Below are 18,587 nucleotides of genomic sequence, written 5' to 3'. Positions count from 1 at the left end.
TTGAACATAGGTCAGAAAAGATTTGCAAATCATTGCGTTCTTGTTTTTTTGACAATTTACACAGCATCCCAACTTTTTTGAAATGGGGTTGCAGAAACGTGTGATGCAGCAAAACAGACAACAGAAAATCACTAACTCCACATGACAGCATATCACAGAGGCTAACTGAAGAGTGCATGGGGGACTTGCAATGATCAGGACGTCTCACTGCCAACAGCACAAACACAACAGATACTCAGACTCTTTATTACTACACCTGTTGCACTCAGACAAACACACACAGACAGGCAGACGGAGACAGAAACACATTAGGTGTAGTAGTGCCTTACTTTTGGTGGTGCTTCATCGGACCCTCCAGAGTCCCAAGAAACAGTGACCTGTCTCCTCATCTCCATCCTGCTCCTTTCCTTCTGCTGGACCTTCTCCTCCTCCAATATAGTGCTGGAGACAAAGAAAAGAAAGCAATATGATGCAACACAAAAAGGTACTTGTATTCTTACTTGTTTCTGTGTCATCTTGTTAATCCAGCACTGAGAAGTAGAAGAACAAGAATGGTAATAAATAAGTACATGGTGTTGTTTCTGTCACCATCTCCAGGACACAGCCTAATAAAGGTTGTCACGATACCAGAATTTTAAACTTTGATACCATCCTAATATTTCAAAAGAAAGAAAGTTACTCGATACCTCTTTCAATACCATGGCAAAATGTAAGAAAAAGTCCTAGGCACAGGAAATAGGATAACTTTTTTTTCTTTGAATTAACAACCTGCACAACATGCCTTGGGTTGAAGATCTGATTGTAGATCATCTTTTTTTATAGCTTCAGGAATGGAGGTTGCATTGTTTTAAACATGTGGTAATCTAGCACAAATTAACATATGGCATTAAACACTTAAAGGTCCAGTATGTAGAACTAAGGGAGGTATATTGGAAAAAAATGGAATATTACATAATAAGTACATTTTCTTTAGTGTATAATCACCTGAAAACTAGAATCATTGTGTTTTCTTTACCTTAAAATGAGCTGTCTATATCTACATAGGAAGTGGGTCCTTGTTTATGAGATCGCCATGTTAACTGCCATTTTTCTACAGTAGCCCAGAACGGACAAACCAAGCACTGGCTCCAGATAGGGTCATTCGTGTTTCCTGTTGGCCACCATAGTTAGAGGCCCATCTGTGATGACCAACATTGGAAAAACGCTGACTAATAACGTGAAAATGCTTTATTCAGTGCTTTTACCGGTTTAAATAATCACGTCCATTTGTTTTGGAGAGGAAGAGACCTCTGTAGATAATTTGGCTCCCGGTAAAAACCTCCTGAACATCTGGATTGTAAAGGCCCGAACATACTTGGGCGGAACGTACGCGGAACGGACTCCGCGGAGGTCCGCGCGGATTCAAAGCGGACGTCCGCAAGCCCTGTGCGCGCAAAGCTCAGATTTTACGACCGCGTGGAATCCGCTCCGCGCACCAGTGACTGCTCGGCATGTATTTTTCACATCGCGGGGATTTTTCACGGACATTTTTACAGGAAACTACAACGCGGAAGTGCGCTCAACTATGGAAGCCCGAATGACTGCGGACATTCCTTGCGGAGTCCGTTCCACGTACGTTCTGCCCGAGTATGTTCCGGCCTTAAGTTGTCAGAGAGAGCATGCCAACAGTCTCCAACATACCGAAAAGCATAGGAAAATGACTGATTTGTAAAGTGAAACTGCTTTATTCAGTGTTTTTACCAGTTAAAATCACCGGGTCTGTTTATTTTGGAAAAAGAGACCTCTGTGGATAAGTCGGCTCCTGGTAGAAATCTCCTGAGTACGAACACTGATAGAATTCTAACTGGATGAAGTTTCAGTTGGTTGCAATCTGCAGTCCTCACCACTAGCTGCCACCAACAACCCCCTAAACCTTACACACTGAACCTTTAAGACTTCAGTTACTTTTTTTTTTTTCTGGTGTAACATTCCCTGCTATGTTGTTACGTCCGGTATAAAGTGAATAATGACTGAAATGAACCAGCCAGATGATTTCTATCAGTGTAGCTGGCTTTGAAAATAACCCCTTGAGAAATGACAAACTATGCAAATGTACTGTAATGAAACAATGACCTGAGGTACTATGTTCTGCCTTTAGTACTTTATCTTGACCTCCTAATACACATGCGGGTGAACTCACACAAACACACGCTCCTACGCATACATGCACACACCACATAGTTGTTAAAATTAAACTGTCAGCTTAAGTGGTTTTCTGCAACTGAGAAATGTGAAAAGCCCTTCAACACACACACACACACACACACACACACACATCGTGGTGTGTGTGAGAGCGTCATTACTGTGTGCTGTAACACCCACACACACTTATGCATACACAGCATTCCTCACAATGTTTGTACAGAGCAACAAAACACAAACTACTTAAGTCAGAAAAACTCAAATTCAGTTTTGCTATTATATGTCTCTTGCTCAGTCTCTTATTACCATTATAGTTCATGCTAGGATGCTCAACTATAATAATATTCACTGAACCAATACAGTCACACAGTAATAAAAACAACACAAGCCAGCGTCAAGTGAATCTCTCTGTCTACCTTGCAATATTACCAGGAATTCAATTTCAATATTATGTCTCACAGAAGACTAAATTCAGTCAAAGCTGATATTTCAGCTTTTCCCCTTCACTGTATGTTCACACTCACTGCTGACACCATGACTTTGCTGTGTCAGGCAAAACTGTTACCGCAATTTAACCAGTAAATTTATGAGTAATATTGCTTAAGATTAAATTGAATCACTTGGTGGCTCAGCAACATCCCACGCCCCAAACCCAACATTTTTTCGTTCTAATGTAGCCAAAGACACCACGCTGAATTTACTCGCTAAAATTATACCCACTGACCTGTTCCCTGGGAAAACTGCTGCTAAACCAAACCCAGATTCCCAGAGGAAGACGCTGCTGCCGAAGAGCTGACTGGTCCACACAACAGAAAACTGACTGGTTGAACAAATCCCACACACACTCCAAACAGTCGCACACTCTTTCTACTCTCCTTTCCTCAACAAGGGTAAGGGCTATTTCTAGTAACATCATTACCCTGCTGTTCTGTTGTCTCCTGCCGTGTGTGTGTGTGTGTGTGTGTGTGTGTGTGTGTGTGTGTGTGTTTGAATGTGTCCTTGCACCTGTCCAAGTCAGTCTTCTGTCAGGTCTTCTCTTCTTCCCATCACAACACACATTTACACACAGATCTGTACAACACCACTGCCAGTTAGACAAATACTGTGTGTTTCTTTCTTTTTTTAAATCTTCTTATCTTTTAAATAGACAGGAAAACTTTTTGTTTTTGTGCTGAACTGTGCCCATCTTATAGGTTAAACAAATGAAGACAACATTAAAACACACAATGGTTTGCATAAAAATAATAAATGGGCCTCTAACTGCTTGTAAAAGCTTGTTTCTAGCAGAGAGCAGTGTTTTTAACAGCATAGCTGCGCTGTACCTCTCAGTCCTTTTTATTGAATGTCTATTTCAGCAAGCCAAGTCATTAGACATTGATCCAAATGAAACCAGCCATTAATAAATCTGCCAGCCTCGCCTCACAGTTTAACAGTAAATTACATCATGCATGAATGTGTGTGATGACGATAACATCAGCACCTGGCAATGCTAACGCTGACTTGTCTCCTCCCCCACCTACACCACGTTGCCACCTGGAATAACAAGGCCTGTTTAGACTATTTACTCAGGCTGGGCTGACTGCACAATCTTGGACTTTTTCAGCACCGCCCTGCTTTACACTCACGTACTTCTCACCTGAGAGCTGCTCTGTACAACCACTGCTGATGGAAACTGAGCAGCACAGTTTAGATATCTGGGTTCAAGTGCACTGAGTAGCCCAGTCGCCATCAGTAAATATTGGCATGAATATGCTACATATGGGCGTGTCATGGAGATCATGTTAACATTTCTAAAGTGACAAAATATATAAGCTGATTTTGTCATCTGAAGGTGGCGGGGATAATGTCATCATAGCGAGATGCCCGCCAAGTTGCAGACCACCGCGGACCACTGTCCGAAACCAAAGAAAGCATCGGTTGTTTTTCGACGACCCTTTGCTGTGTTTCCATCAGTGTTTGTTGCACCGGACCTGGATGTTTTTAGGGGCATATCAAAGTGATTCCAAGCAGCGTCTGAGCCACCAATCCTGGGTGTTTTTCACCAGCCCGTCCCTGCTTTTCCAGCAGCTTATGTGCCACCAAATGTGGGTGTTTAAGCCAAAACATGATCTTTTTTCTAGCCATGACCAAGTGATTTTTGTGCCTAAGCCTTACCACACCTTCACCACAGCGTTGTTGAGAACCCCGCAACGAAATAATGTACAAATGTAATGCATCTGTTGTTTGCAAAAACATACCCTATCAATATTTGTTCTGGTGACTGGTTTGGCATTGAGATGTAAAGTGGACACCTATAGGCAACTGCTTTCTAGAACCCTGGCTCACTGTCGCTCTGTGTGTGCTAAAGCTGCCACAAAGGCAGGTTCACACATTAATATAAACAAGAACTACACATGCATTGATACGTTAGCTTTCATCAAACTCTGACCAGTAAATAGATCAATGCAAGAATGATCACACAGAGGCTGATTCCTTGCCCATTCCATGATTTCATAATGGGGGTCAACAAAGAGGTTACATCACTGCTGAGAGCAAACTTGGACGTCCTTGTTAACGGATAAAGGATTCTCTGTTTGTGTTACTATCCCAACACTGCAGCAAGGAAACAAACAACTGTAACTGGAATTTGTCTTGTTCCCCATCACTTCCACTGAAAAGACTTTACAAAGGGGCACAATGAACGATTACAGTGCCCTGTAACTGTTTCAATGGGAATACTGGTATAAGTATATTGTTTGAAGACAGACTTGATAGAATGTAAACCTATTCTTTACGTAGACTATGCAAAGCATTTCTTTCAGAGGATCAGCAGAGGTCAGTCAAACAATCAACTAATGTTTATGTTTAAGAGACGTACAGAACAGCTGCTCCAAGCCAGCTTTGGATTGAACCCAGTAACATCCACTGAATGCATCACTTGCACACATAAAATTGTGAAAAAGTAAAATAAACTACTCAATCTATTTCAGGCTGACACCGCAACATTTAGAGAACCTGATGAGACAGAAAGGCATGTAGAAGAGACAATACTTTACCTGAGGAACAGGCCAATCCAAAAGCACCAGAGTGTGTCCAGTCGAGCCCTTTTAGGAGAATAACGCAACCACTAAGCTGATGATGAGCCAGTAGCACTCAGCACTGATACACTGAAGGTCAACACGTACAACTACAATGGATCCCAGCAACGCTGAAAGTATAAAACGTACTACTCCTGGCAGGATGACTCAAATATGCCCCGTTGTAGCTGAACAAAACCCCACCAGACTGCAGGCTAAAGTCCTTCCCCGCACACACACTTCACTATCAGGATAACATGATCTAAAAACAAGGAGCCTTGAACCGCTAGCTTTGACGATGGGAGTACAGTGAGAGAGTTCTGCTTGCCTTTCTTTTTCCTTCTTTCATTCTCTCTGTCTATTTTCTCTCTCACTCTCTGTTCTTTGGAAAGCTGGAGCTCCTGGCAGCTGCCCACTGTGTAAACACACACAAACACACACTCACACACACGCACACACTCATGTTGGTCCACCGTCTAGGAAAACTGTAGTAGTAGCTGAGAGCTGCATATTTGGCAAGAGAGACCTATAATTGATATTATGATATAAAAGCCAGCCAGACCGAAAGTAAACCAAACTGTATAACCTTATATGGCATGACTTTCCCCTATTAATAGCCAGTGACCGCAGTTAATGTGGTCAATATTGACTTGGTTTCCAGGACACTGGATGAGGCACATTGAGGGTTCCTCACCATTTCTTCATGCCAACATATCACAGTCAATTAAAATAAATGTATGCACTTTAACACACTTCATATGTTCTTTTCCACACTGGGGTTTTCTGACCATTAAAACCTACAACCACAAACATACTGTACATGTGTCAGACTAATGAGCGGACCTCCGTGATGTCGAGGCCAATGCTTGTTCGGAGCCAAAATGAGAAAACGTGACTAGGAGGACACAATGAAAAGATGGAGGAGGTCAAGAGGAGCACAAAAATTAGAGTCTGAAAAGAGCATAAGATGAGACTGTAAGAGGAGTAAATCTGGGGGGAAAAGAGGAAAGCTGACATTGAGAACGTTGGAAGGGTAATCTTGGTGGAATTTAAGGTGTGAGTCATGCTGGTTTTAAGCAAACTCATAAAACCACAGGAGTTGAATATGCGCTCTTATTTTCCTGTTTCTGTGTGTACAAGAGAGAAAGAGAACAAGACAGAGAGAGAATGTGCATGTCGAAGGAAACAATGATGGCATCTTGCTGTGCTGCTGAAACTGGGGTTGTTTTACTTGTTTATATGAGTTTGTGAGTAGAAGATTTTTCAAGCCTTGACATTAACAATATGATGTCATTAAAAAAAGACAACAAAAATGACGTATATTATATCTAGTTTTCTCCTAGAGAATTCAGTTTTGAATGATAGGAAAAATAATATGACATAATAAGACATATCTGTGGAAACATTCTCCCATTTAAACTCTTCATGATGTCTTTAAGAAGTAACAACACTCACTGATATACAGTAACTGCTAGGGGTGTAACGATCCATCACTCTGGATCGATATTTCGACTCACTGATCGACAATCCAATATCACTGATGCAAAACAAAAACATTGATCTATATTGTCATCTTTGGGATACCTTTTATTTTGAAAATCTGTCACCGTCAAACAGAAGCAGGCAGTTGTCAAGCGGCCAAGAGAAAGACGAAGGGGATAAAGTTACTCACTTTGAAATAAATCAGCAGAGTGGAAATATTATGGATTATGGAGAAAATATGAGTCAACAAAGCACATGGACAATGCCATTAATGAGATCAAATGTGAAGTACCTGCCTGAAAAGGCATCTCACTACGCTAACTTCTCTTTACAACAAAATTAGCTGCTCTGTTTCATTAACATTGGGCTGAAAAAAAAAAGTGCATGCAGGCTGAAATTCAACTGAGCTGTTCTGTCGGGAGATGCAGTGACTTAGACCACCAGTGAGTAAGAAAAATGATGACATTAAATGCCATTTGTTAAGTTATTTGCAGAGGGAAAAAGTCTGCTAGCCACTAGGCTAATTTATGCAATGTAAACATGCTTAAGCTAATAATGGGCGACTAGCAAAAAACAATTGTTGTGTCCACGAACATTGACAGTTATTACTGAGCTGAGTTTGATGCTTTTGTAAACTATGTTGCTGTTAAAAGTTTTATCGCTGTTGGGAGAAGTTTGCCTTCAGGGCTTTAAGCCTGATAGCTTTGAAGTTTTAGGAAAAAGATGATGGTCTGGGTTAAAATGAAAACATTTTTGTCCAGAAACGTCTCTAACAGAGAGCAATGAAGTTTAACTTATCCCATGTGCTGTTTCATGTGTATTAGGGGAGTCAGTTTAGAGTAAACTTTACTGCACACAAGCATTACAATTACTTACATTATCTATGTGTTGTTGTTTTTTTTAAGCTTTTATGGCCACAAACAAAAAACAAAAGGGTGGCAGCGTCATCTGAAACTGATTGTGTCAAATGGGCAGATATCGTCTCATATGGATCCCAGGCCCTTAAAGTGCATTGAATTGAAATCGTGTCATGGTAGAATCTAGAATATTGTATCGTTGTCCAGAGAATCCATATAATGATAACTACTCATTCAAAATATTTGAATCTTCTGCCATGATAGCTTGATTGAGTCAAGTCAGATGTCTGAGGACAGGTCAATATTTTTGGATGCTGTTGTTGCTTTTAGGTTGTAGAAAGTCCTTTTTAAAAATTGATGTTATTTTGTATAAAGGGTTTATTTTGTACATGGAGAACAAAACTCTTTACAATGGTTTAAGCAGACTGAAAACTGAAAGGACAGAAAGAGACAAAGATCCCCCTGAGCAACAGTTAAATAAGAAGAGAGGACATCACCACTAATTGGGTAAAGACACTGGAAGCTTAGCATCAAAATGTGTGCATGTTTAAATAGGAGCAGGTTCCTGTGTCAGTTTTAAATGCAGGCCTGTCATGATAACTATTTTTGGTGGACGATATATTGTCCCAGAGGACATCAACTCAATGGAGGCTTTGATTGTTTTGTTTTTCTTCTTTTGGGACCCAAACTGTTTCACATGTAAAAATTAAATTTGGTGTCTGAAATATACATTTTTTTATTACTGTGAAAATAGCCATTATTAAAGGAAAGAAGGAAATCATCAACAAAATAGGTGATTCCAAACTATTCAAAAGTAGTGTATGTCTAGACTAAATGACTTGTACAGAACTAGATAATAACATTAAAGAAGTACTGTCTTTGGCGCATTAATCTGCACTCAATCTGCACAATCAGAAGCTGTTTTGTTGAAATTCATCAATCAATCAATCAATTTTATTTATAAAGCCCAATATCACAAATCACAATTTGCCTCACAGGGCTTTACAGCGACATCCCTCTGTCCTTATGACCCTCGCAGCGGATAAGGAAAAACTCCCCAAAAAACCCCCTTTAACGGGGAAAAAAAAAACGGTAGAAACCTCAGGAAGAGCAACTGTGGAGGGATCCCTCTTCCAGGACGGACAGACGTGCAATAGATTCCCGTGAAGGGAAACACACCTGGCACACCCAAATTAGTGTCTCATCTTAAGTTCAGACTCTGACGTTACTTACTGAATGTGAAATTCATGTGAAATCTGTGTTACATATAAATGTCTTTAGTTGTTTCCACTGTAGAGTCATCTACAACTCCTGCTCTAGTTTTTTCATCACCACCAGCACTACTCCTGTTATTATGACCTATCCTGCAATCAGCTGAAGCATCACTGCCAAAAATCTTCAGGTCTGTTCATGTCTAAACAGTTATGAATTGCTGATTCATGGTGGCCGGGAAAAGCTCTGTTCCTATTATACCCCTGCTTACCTCTGATGAATGGAAATATAATGGAAAGGAAACCACTGATTTTCTTTCAAGTCAAACAAAATGTGTTTTTACTATAAATTATTAAAATATTAGTGCTGCTTGTATCTCTGTCCTGACAGGAGTCCCAGCTCTGTTACACAAAGCAGAGCCAAAGATCTTATCAAGCCTCACATGAACATGAACATACCTCAGTTTATTTAAATTCATCTGGTTGAATCTTAGTGAATGCATGTTGGGGAAAATTATGATCTGAATGCCGGGGGTTCTGACTGTAAGCATCCTATGATTTGCATTATAATCACACACACCATAACCGCACACTGACTTGCATAAATCCTAAAACATGTCAGGTTTATAGAGCTTTTCCTCTCCATTTGGCACCTAATGATGACTGACACCATGCTCTAGTGTTCATGGGATTAAAATTAAAGATTTTGTTTGAGTCTTAAGAGTGCAGCTCTCAGTATATTTAATAAAACATTTCACAAATGGTCTGACTCAGTTACTTGTATGACATAGTTTGACTCATAAAAACTTGGACCATTCCGGTGTTAAACATCACAGTGATGACTTACACAGCATTTACAGCAATTGTGTTGAGTGTTGTCTAGCTCGGCCTTATCTGATCACAACATGCCCGGGATATTGTCTCTTGATGGATTACATCTCTCTCCTTTTACGGGCAAAGCTACTAACAAGGCAGTGATCTATCATTCAACGAGGAAGCGAGGCGTGACCAAGATATCTCATTTAATTTATCTCTGTCATCATCACATCTCTTTTACCATGCCGACCGTAATGCCATCAGCCCAAACAGGAGGTAAAGTGCAGTCTGTCAAGCATTACGGTAGTAATGTTTTGGCTGTGTACTCCATTTAATATCCAATCACTATGAGGTTAAAGTGTTGAAACATGTAGAAACTGTCGTCCTTTGTGTACATACCAGGGTAAAAATGTACTAGCAATCTTTTATTAATCTTTCAGTATGAGTGCAAACAAGGTCAAACATCCTTAAAGGTGAAAGCAATTGCAGTCGAATGGATTCAAGCAAAACAATAATAAAAACTCAACACTGCGCTGTACATGACACTGCTGCAGAGAAGGTATTGGAAAATGTAATACTTCACTAACTGTAGCTGCTGTCAAAAATAAACATGTTTGTAATATTCAGAAAATTTGAATATATGTTTTTATCCACAAAATTCAGTTTGGAGTAATATATAATACAATACATATGTATCATCTCAGGAATTGACTTCCCCATTGCCTCCACATCTCTTATTAAATTAAAAAAAATGAATGTAGTATTTTAAACTAAGATTAAATCAGAGAAAACAACACGCACCTTCCTGCCAAGATAGTTTCAGTCTGCCATCTCAGTGAAAACAAGAAAGCATGTAAATATGACCTCAGCTGACCCATAACGTCACTGCCTTTCTGCTCACCCGTCTGTATCTGATTGTCCATCTTTAATGTTTAACCATCAGCCAAAGATAATGGCTAAAGTATGTTACTTAATTTTAAACGTATAATATTTGCTGAAGGTTTTTGTCTGCTCCGTGCATCTTGACAGATTATTCTAATTAATGCAAACAGTGACACCTGCTGTTAGGCAGGCATAAGGAAACACTTCCTCAGGAAAATATAGTTTACTGTGTTTCATTCCTTTATCTTAACTATGACTGCGAATATGGAAAAGAACAACAGGCAGTGGGATTCACAATGATCAAATATCATAACTTCACTTTTAAATGACAGATTGAAAGTCAAATTTTGAAACTTAGTCTGAGAATTCTCTCCTAGTTTCTACGTTTTTGGTGATCCCAAATGATCTCCCACATCTGATGCAGATTGGATTCATACAGCTCCTGTGCTGGGTGGGAGAATCATAGTCCATACACATTTTCCCCCAGTGAAGGTAAGGTTCGGTCAACTAACCAGGAGGAAAACGATGATCAGGAATGGGGGCAATACCTGGACTTTGTGAATGGTCAGTAAAAGAGGCCATAAGCTTAACCCCTTGCAGATGTTGGACCATCTGTGATCACCTGATTGTGTAATGGATTTGCATGTATGTCTGTGGCCAGTTTGATGTTATGTATGTTTCCTTTTATTGTATCGTTTCTTAGGATTATAATTTACTAACATTTTTATTTCAATTATCACTTATTCTGCTCCTTTTTTCTATTTCTGATTATAAAATTTGTGGAATTCTCAATTCTTGTTCACTTTTGTGTTGTTCCTACTGGTATTTTACTGTTTGTATATAAAAAAATTACAATAACAGTAGGTCATTAGAAGAAAATAACTGAGTGCAGAAATCAAAGATGGGCTGTGTTGGGGGGAGATCTATTGGGAGGCTGTCTGAGTAAAAACATAAATTTTTTGTTCCAATTTTTATGTGCAAATTACAAAAATGATGTAAAAATGTGCCACTGGATCTTTTTTTTTCCACATGTAATGTCATTCTACAAGCTTCTTTCACTCAGTGCATCACACCTAAAGCTCACTATGAGGGACAAGCAATGCCTCGTGCACTGGAAACATATACATTGTATGCCTCTTCAGCTGAGGTAAAGCATACATAGATATAATAATTCACCATTCTCACAACGCTCAAGAGGTAGCGTATTGGCGGTTTGTGTCCTTGAGCAAGACACTGAACCCCCAATCACAGGTACAGAAACACACACACTCGCACACTCTCAAACCACACTCCATTCAGTACCTCAGTTGTGTTTTGAGTTCAGTGAAGCGTGGCCTCTTGCTGGGATCATACGACCAACACTTTGTCATCAAGCTGTAGAGAGTAGGAGGGCACTGGGGGGGCATCGCCAGTCGCTCGCCGTTCTCTATCCTGCCTATGACGTCGTTGTTCTTCACACCCTGGAAAGGCTTGATGCCGAACATGAGGATCTCCCACATACAGACGCCTATGGGAAGACAGAAAAATATAAAAACTCACTCACTCACTACAGCCTCTGACTGGCTCTTAAATTCTGCACAGCTTTCTGCAAAGCTAAAAACATCAAAACATCAGGACAAAACTGACACAGAAATAATGAAAGGAAGAAAACACAGAATCAAACTTACCAAACATCCAGACGTCACTGGCTGTGGTAAATCGTCTGAAGTTAATGGATTCTGGAGCCATCCATTTAATAGGCAGTTTACCTTTAGAGGCTGAAAAACAAAAATCAGGAGAGCTGTGTCACACTTTAATAGTCAGCTCTGCTCACGTCCATCCAATGAATAATAATTGTAATTTCCGCTATGTGTTGTGACAGACCAAAGACAAGCAGACAGAGAAGTGTACATTTATGGGAACGCTGTGCGTGTAGAGAGGTGCTATATTTACCTTTATAATAAGAGCTATCTTCCATGTATCGAGACAAACCAAAGTCGCCGAGTTTTACACAGTCGACTGTCGATACCAACACGTTCCGCGCTGCGATGTCCCTGAGGAGGACAGAACCAAAATGAAGACATGCTGACATTAATTCTATTTATCTACATGACCGAACATCTGTCACATAACATAATAAAATACATCTTGCGTAGCTTTTAGGATAACATCATGATAAGATCGCTAGTATGCTTCATTCTTTAAGAGAAGTTCTGGGCATCAACATGACAATATTTTTCCACTCATTTCTTTTTTTAGCAGTAAATACACTGCAATTCTTCCAGTAGGTGGCAACACTGGGCTGTGGTTTACAGAATATATGCATTTGCCATAAAATAATATTCCTTCCCATCCGACTGCCCTACATTATTATACATGCCTAAATAAAGCTGCCTAATGATCATTTAGAAACACTAATTATTTGGTAAATTAATCCATGACTTAATGTAATTGCTGCTGTGGCCCCTTAGCACTACTAGTAGTGGAATATTAACTTTAATATTTTAAATTGTTCTGGTATATTGGGGTTGAATACATACCTGTGTACGAAGCGCTTGCTCTCCAGATATGCCAGTGCCATGCTGAGCTGGTACGAGTACAAGATGAGTGTGGCCAAGTCGAGACTATACTTCCTCACCTGGAGGAATGACCGTAACTATGGAGGATGGGACAAAAAGACAAAGATAAAAGGACGTGAGAGAGGAGGGGGACACAATTTGATGGTGAAAAAGTCAACGCAGCTCAAGGCGCTTCACTGTTACAAAGTGAAGAGCAAAATGGAAAGCAAAAATGAGCTATTGATTATGACAAAGATACTTAAATTTTTTTTTTAAAATCACAGTTAAAGTGTTTGCCTGCAGATGATATTTGTCACAATCTGATTTACACCCAGACCCAACAAATATTTTTGTTATAAATTAATTTGCCCTCGATTAGTTTATTGCTGTTTTGTCAATAAAATGTCAGAAAATATTGAAACATGCCCTGTGACGTCTTCAAATGTAATGTTTCATCTGACCAACAGTGCAAAAAGCCAAAGCTGTTCAGTTTATTATCATGTACAACAACAAAAAGCATCAAATTCTCACATTAATGAAGCATAAAAACAGCAAATGTTTTGTCTTTTGCTTAGAAAAATACTACAACTATCTTTTATTGTCAAATTGTTGCCTATTAATGTTCTCTTGATCAAGTAATTGATTTATCATTGAGTGCACGTTTACACAAATTCTTATCAGTTTCCTACCTCTCCGAGTGTGCAGAGCTCCATGATGATCCAGACTGGATTATCAGTGATGACTCCCATCAGCTTCACTATATGAGGGTGGTCAAACTGACGCATGGTCACTGCAGGGAGAGAAGAAGAAGGGGGGGGGGGGGGTGTCAGTCGCAAACAGCTTTTAAGTTTTTTGTACTAAAAGTGCTATTCCACAAATTTATAAGAGAGCAACTTACATGCTTCTTGGAGAAACTTTTCCCTGACACTGTCTGACGTTGAGTTCTTACACGTCTTCACTGCCACAGACAGAGCTGGGTTCTCCTGCAAGACATAGATTGAGGCAAACAATCAGCACTACAACAGAATTGTTTTTATTAAGCAAATTTATTGTCTATCAAAATGCAGTGAGAATATATGATGTTTGTGTGTTGCCTATTCAAAGTAAATCATGAGATTTGTGAGTATATCACAGTTTTAGAGTGGCGAGCCCATCCCATCATTTTCTTCTGTTACAACTATACTCTATATGCAGTTATTGTGATGTGAGTTCAAGTTCAGTTCATTCTTTTTAGTCTAGCTTCAAAGTGACTTTGCAAGCAGAGCGTGAGAGAACAAAGACGAAGGGGGTGAGAAAGAGGCAGCATTAATTACACACATGTATAATAAGGTCAGCAGCAGATTTCTCTGCTTTTAAATGTAAGAAGATGAACCAGTTTTGTTTGTAAAGATGTGAGTGAATGCTTTAATGCTACAACATTAGCATGGGTTTGCATTTTTGCCACCTGTCAACCCCTTACTGGTTAAGACATTAAATGATCGTGTGTGTGAGAGAGAGACCACTGTGCATACCGGGCTGATGTAGACTCCTTGGTGGACGTCTCCAAACTGACCCTCACCTATGCAGCGTCCCAAATCAATACGATCTCGCTGAATCTCATAGTCCCGTGCTATACACACACAATATACATTGACATGAACAGGCGCACACACACACACACACACACACACACAAACACACACAGATGGAGACACACAAACAGAGAAGACCTTCAGATCAAACACACACATCAGTGCCTGCACATAGACTTAGTCGGCCCTTACATTTACTAAGCTTGTCAGAGTGTTTTACAGTGTGTAGAGTTTGTTTAAATCTGCCTTAGAAAACGTCAAACTGATTTTGATGATCAGCTTTTGAGACCTTTCTTCCAGTAAATCATAAAAAGTTGCCATTTGAAGAAGACGCAGCTCTGGAAACAGACCAGACAATTTCATGTGTGCAACCACAGACTGTGCAAGAGCCCCGATAAATGCTGCAGGTTTCGCAGCAGTTTCGACGCTGTTGAGATGCGCAAGTGCTCCCAAGCACCTATTTTTCAGGGTGCTACGGCTGCGCCCTGAGATAAACAAGTTCAGCTTTTGGAATGCAGCAGCATGCACATCATGTCATCTTTCCTTCCTTCAGTATATATCAGTAAATAAGGAGGAGAAGTTAATCATTTTAGTGCAGGGCTACTCAGAGCTGTACGACCTGTCCCACAGACAATATTTTCATACACACTTAAAAAACAACGCCCCAGAGAAAATCTGCCCCAAACAAGGTAATCGTGATAAGTGGGCTATGACATGGTCCTGGGTATGATCACTAAGCAGTGTCAGATGCAACCTGCCACTAAGCCCTCGAAAGTTAGCCCAAGAGTAGCACCCTGCACCCAACCTTGGTGGTAATAAGATAAGGCTTGTGTAGGAGCCCTAAAAGAAATGAGCATAGCTTTCAGGTCTGAAAAGTATAAAGCCAGGTGAGGGCAGGAGTGCCTTAATTCTGCATTCTTTCTAATGGCCAGCAGGGGGCAACTCCACTGGTTGCAAAAGGAATACAATTGTACAGAAGCCTTTAAGAAAATGACTACACTTCTCACTTGATTTATTACCTCAGTAAACATTTTCCTAATGAGTTATGTTCTCATTCGCTGGTTTCAAGTCTTCTTCCATAAAGCATGATGTTTATTTTGTAAATTATGGCCCCATTCAGAGTAAAATAGACGATAAAGCAAGGTATGCCTTAGGGCTTGGCTTCCTTGTGACTGACAAGTTGCTATCATGGCGTCCTGTCAATCATGATACAGGCGCAGTGATGCGTATCCTCATCCACATATGGTCACTTCTGGTTCCAAAAACCAAGATGGTAATTGCCAAAATGCCAAACTCTTAGCTTCAAAACAATTCTCTATAAACCAGTGGGTTATGGTGGCGATATCTACTACTCACTTTTATACAGTCTGTGGTGCAACACTATGTGGCGGAGTCTTTACTATTCAAATTGAATTATCCTAAACTTTCAGATGAATAAAGTTAATTCACCGTCCTACTTTGACAAGCTTAGTTTTATAGAGATCAGCATAGCTCAATGTCAACAGCATGCAAGAACAGCATCAGCAAACTACAGCCAGACATGCCATGTAACACAGACGAACTACAGCCGGTAAAACTCAATGTATATATGAACATGAATATTAACATGAAATCAAATGTAAAATGGATAAAGTCAGGTGGATTGTATAATTGTGACAGGTAATTCAAAGCACACAGGCTGATTTAAGTCCAGTGGTGCATTTGTATCTCTGTTATTAAAGTCAGTCAATGGTCTTTTGTATTTTTTTTTTTTGTCAAGAAAATTTGGATCAAAAAGGTCTGTGAAGTGTTGGCTGTTGAGAGACTGGTGGTTTGCTGACACTGTTGACCTGACTTTGTCCATGTAATCAGCATAAGGATATATGAGCATACATAAGCATACGAGATTTAACCAATCTCTGGCTTCTCTTTTATACAGTTTGGTTGTGAAATGTCCTGCACATGTGCGACCTTTAGAGACAACTACGCCGGGCAATAAATATGCCTGCAGTGGGAAAGAGACAGGTTGCGACATATAGTATAGTAACAAAAATATACAGTCGGCCATAATTAATGCCTGTGTGTGCCCTGCCTCTAAATGTCGCCCATGTAACCTGATCTTAAAAAAGTAGATCATTATGGTTAAACAATGAAGTGGGACTACCCTGTTTGTTAGTGGTTTGGGTTTGAAATGTTAACAGTATTTATATATGCATATATATATGCATCTATTTTAACCCTTCTGCCTCACTGCACTTCCTCTTCCAGGCCAAAGTTGTAAATAGGAACATGCTCTGAGTCAACTTGCCTGGTTAAACGGTATATTAATGTAGCTGTTACCCTGAGCAGTAAACAGGTTTCAACAACATGCATGTTGTCAAATGGTGTCGATCTTTATGATCACGTAACTGAATACAGTTTGTTCGTCCTTTTTTTTCTTTAAACAGCAAAATAAAGACGAAGATCCTTGTCCAGCCACGAGGGTTGAGCTCTGCAGCTACCATTAATTCAGCCCAAAACTGACAGCACATCAAACATCAACAGAGGAGGGGTCAAATCAACAGGGTACAGATACAGAAACAAATTCAGTTTTATTTTACAGTAGCAAGCAAACATAAAAATAAGGATCACAACAACCACCAAATCAAAGTGCCATCACAATACAGCCAGACTCATTACCTTGATCTAGTCCATAGTATTCTGGGAAAACGGGTTAGTGATAGGAGACAGAAATAACTAGCTGTGAGTACAGAGATCCATGAACTGTGACTGCAGTCTTTAACAATTGCCATGATTGCACTGTAGGTGTTACAGTGATGCAGATGAATTAGGTTAAGTTAGTTTCTGTATGTCTGTGACTATATCACCAGCATGTCCATTTTCATATATCTTATAATAACTTGTTCTTTGATACTAAAAGCTTTTTGGTGTTTTGTCTAAAGGTAAATTTTAGTTTATTTAAGTTGACCTTCCAGCATTATCACAGGCTCATAAAGACAACTGTCATTAAATACACTGACCTATTTTGCTGTTACAATATGATGTCAAAACTATATCAACGAGAACATTTAAAATAAACTAAAATTTAGCTGTTACTGTTGTGTACATACGAGGGGCAAAATCATGCACCAAACACGCACAGCACTTGTCACCCCTAACTAGCTCCAACAGTTCATAAAAGGTGTGTTTTATGATGCGAACACAACTTAAACACCACACTGACCCCTTTAATTGCTTGGCAACCTGCTTTTTAACAGAACCAAAACAGACATGGAGTCAGTCTAGACATGAACAGCTAACGTGACCTTGGCTGGCTTTGCATGTTTGAGTGTGTGATCTTATAAAAAGTCATGCTGCATGTTTACCAATGGACATCTAGCTTTCTCTTTATGCTGCTCAACTTGCTCTGTGTATGTGTATTCTGTGTTTACAACTGCCCACGGGACTTTGATGAACGCTATAATTCATGAATGGTCAAAAAGCAAAGCCATGTTGAAATCTGTTTGCATGGAATAACTTAGGCTTGTGATACCCAGGCAACATTTTGAGGCGGGTTAAATGGGGAATATTTGTAAGCTGCTTTCCCTGTCATACGTTAGCGGTGACATCTCCACTGCCTCTAAATGTTGCCTATGTAGCATCACCACTCAGCGTAATATGAACAACAGTCCTTAACCTGGTGAGCAGGCAACACTCAGCCGCAGCAACAACACAGCAGGCCCTTTTCATGTTTAAGCTCATATTTAAAATTTCAGGTGATAATGCAAAGACATCCTACAGAAGCCTCAGGCCAGACAAACCTCTAGATTAATGTCAACACCTATCATAATAGCAATAAGCAGGATAAAAAATGTTCACTGTAACGTAAACATTGCGTTGATATGATGTCTCAAAGCAGTCTGAGGAAGCTTGTGACATCTCACTGAAACAAATATAGATTGCAGATCTATTAATACACAGACAACGTGCAGTTCAAGTGGTTTCCCCTTTTTCATATAAGATGGCATCATGTGAC

General features: G+C 39.8%; 1 protein-coding gene across 19 annotated transcripts in view; it reads right to left on the bottom strand.

Moving 5' to 3' along the window:
- LOC126391309 (focal adhesion kinase 1-like) overlaps nt 1-18,587 on the bottom strand; it is an 84,634-nt gene that overhangs the window by 25,828 nt on the left and 40,219 nt on the right. For 10 of the 19 annotated variants that reach the window (XM_050045976.1, XM_050045977.1, XM_050045975.1 and 7 more), the window contains 9 exons: nt 17,252-17,272; nt 14,534-14,631; nt 13,921-14,005; nt 13,712-13,812; nt 13,005-13,120; nt 12,418-12,518; nt 12,153-12,242; nt 11,788-11,992; nt 330-441 (listed from right to left, as the gene is read on the bottom strand). In XM_050045976.1, the coding sequence (XP_049901933.1) occupies nt 330-441; nt 11,788-11,992; nt 12,153-12,242; nt 12,418-12,518; nt 13,005-13,120; nt 13,712-13,812; nt 13,921-14,005; nt 14,534-14,631; nt 17,252-17,272 (929 nt within the window). Of the gene's footprint in view, nt 1-329; nt 442-2,905; nt 3,061-5,216; nt 5,544-11,787; nt 11,993-12,152; nt 12,243-12,417; nt 12,519-13,004; nt 13,121-13,711; nt 13,813-13,920; nt 14,006-14,533; nt 14,632-17,251; nt 17,273-18,587 lie in introns of those variants that run through there. The other 9 variants (XM_050045972.1, XM_050045974.1, XM_050045973.1 and 6 more) reach the window with 3 other exon arrangements.

Source organism: Epinephelus moara, chromosome 6 (assembly GCF_006386435.1).
Source record: "Epinephelus moara isolate mb chromosome 6, YSFRI_EMoa_1.0, whole genome shotgun sequence".
Taxonomy (NCBI): domain Eukaryota; kingdom Metazoa; phylum Chordata; class Actinopteri; order Perciformes; family Serranidae; genus Epinephelus; species Epinephelus moara.
The sequence above is the reverse complement of the archived record's forward strand: the minus strand, read 5'-3'. Positions and strand labels throughout refer to the sequence as shown.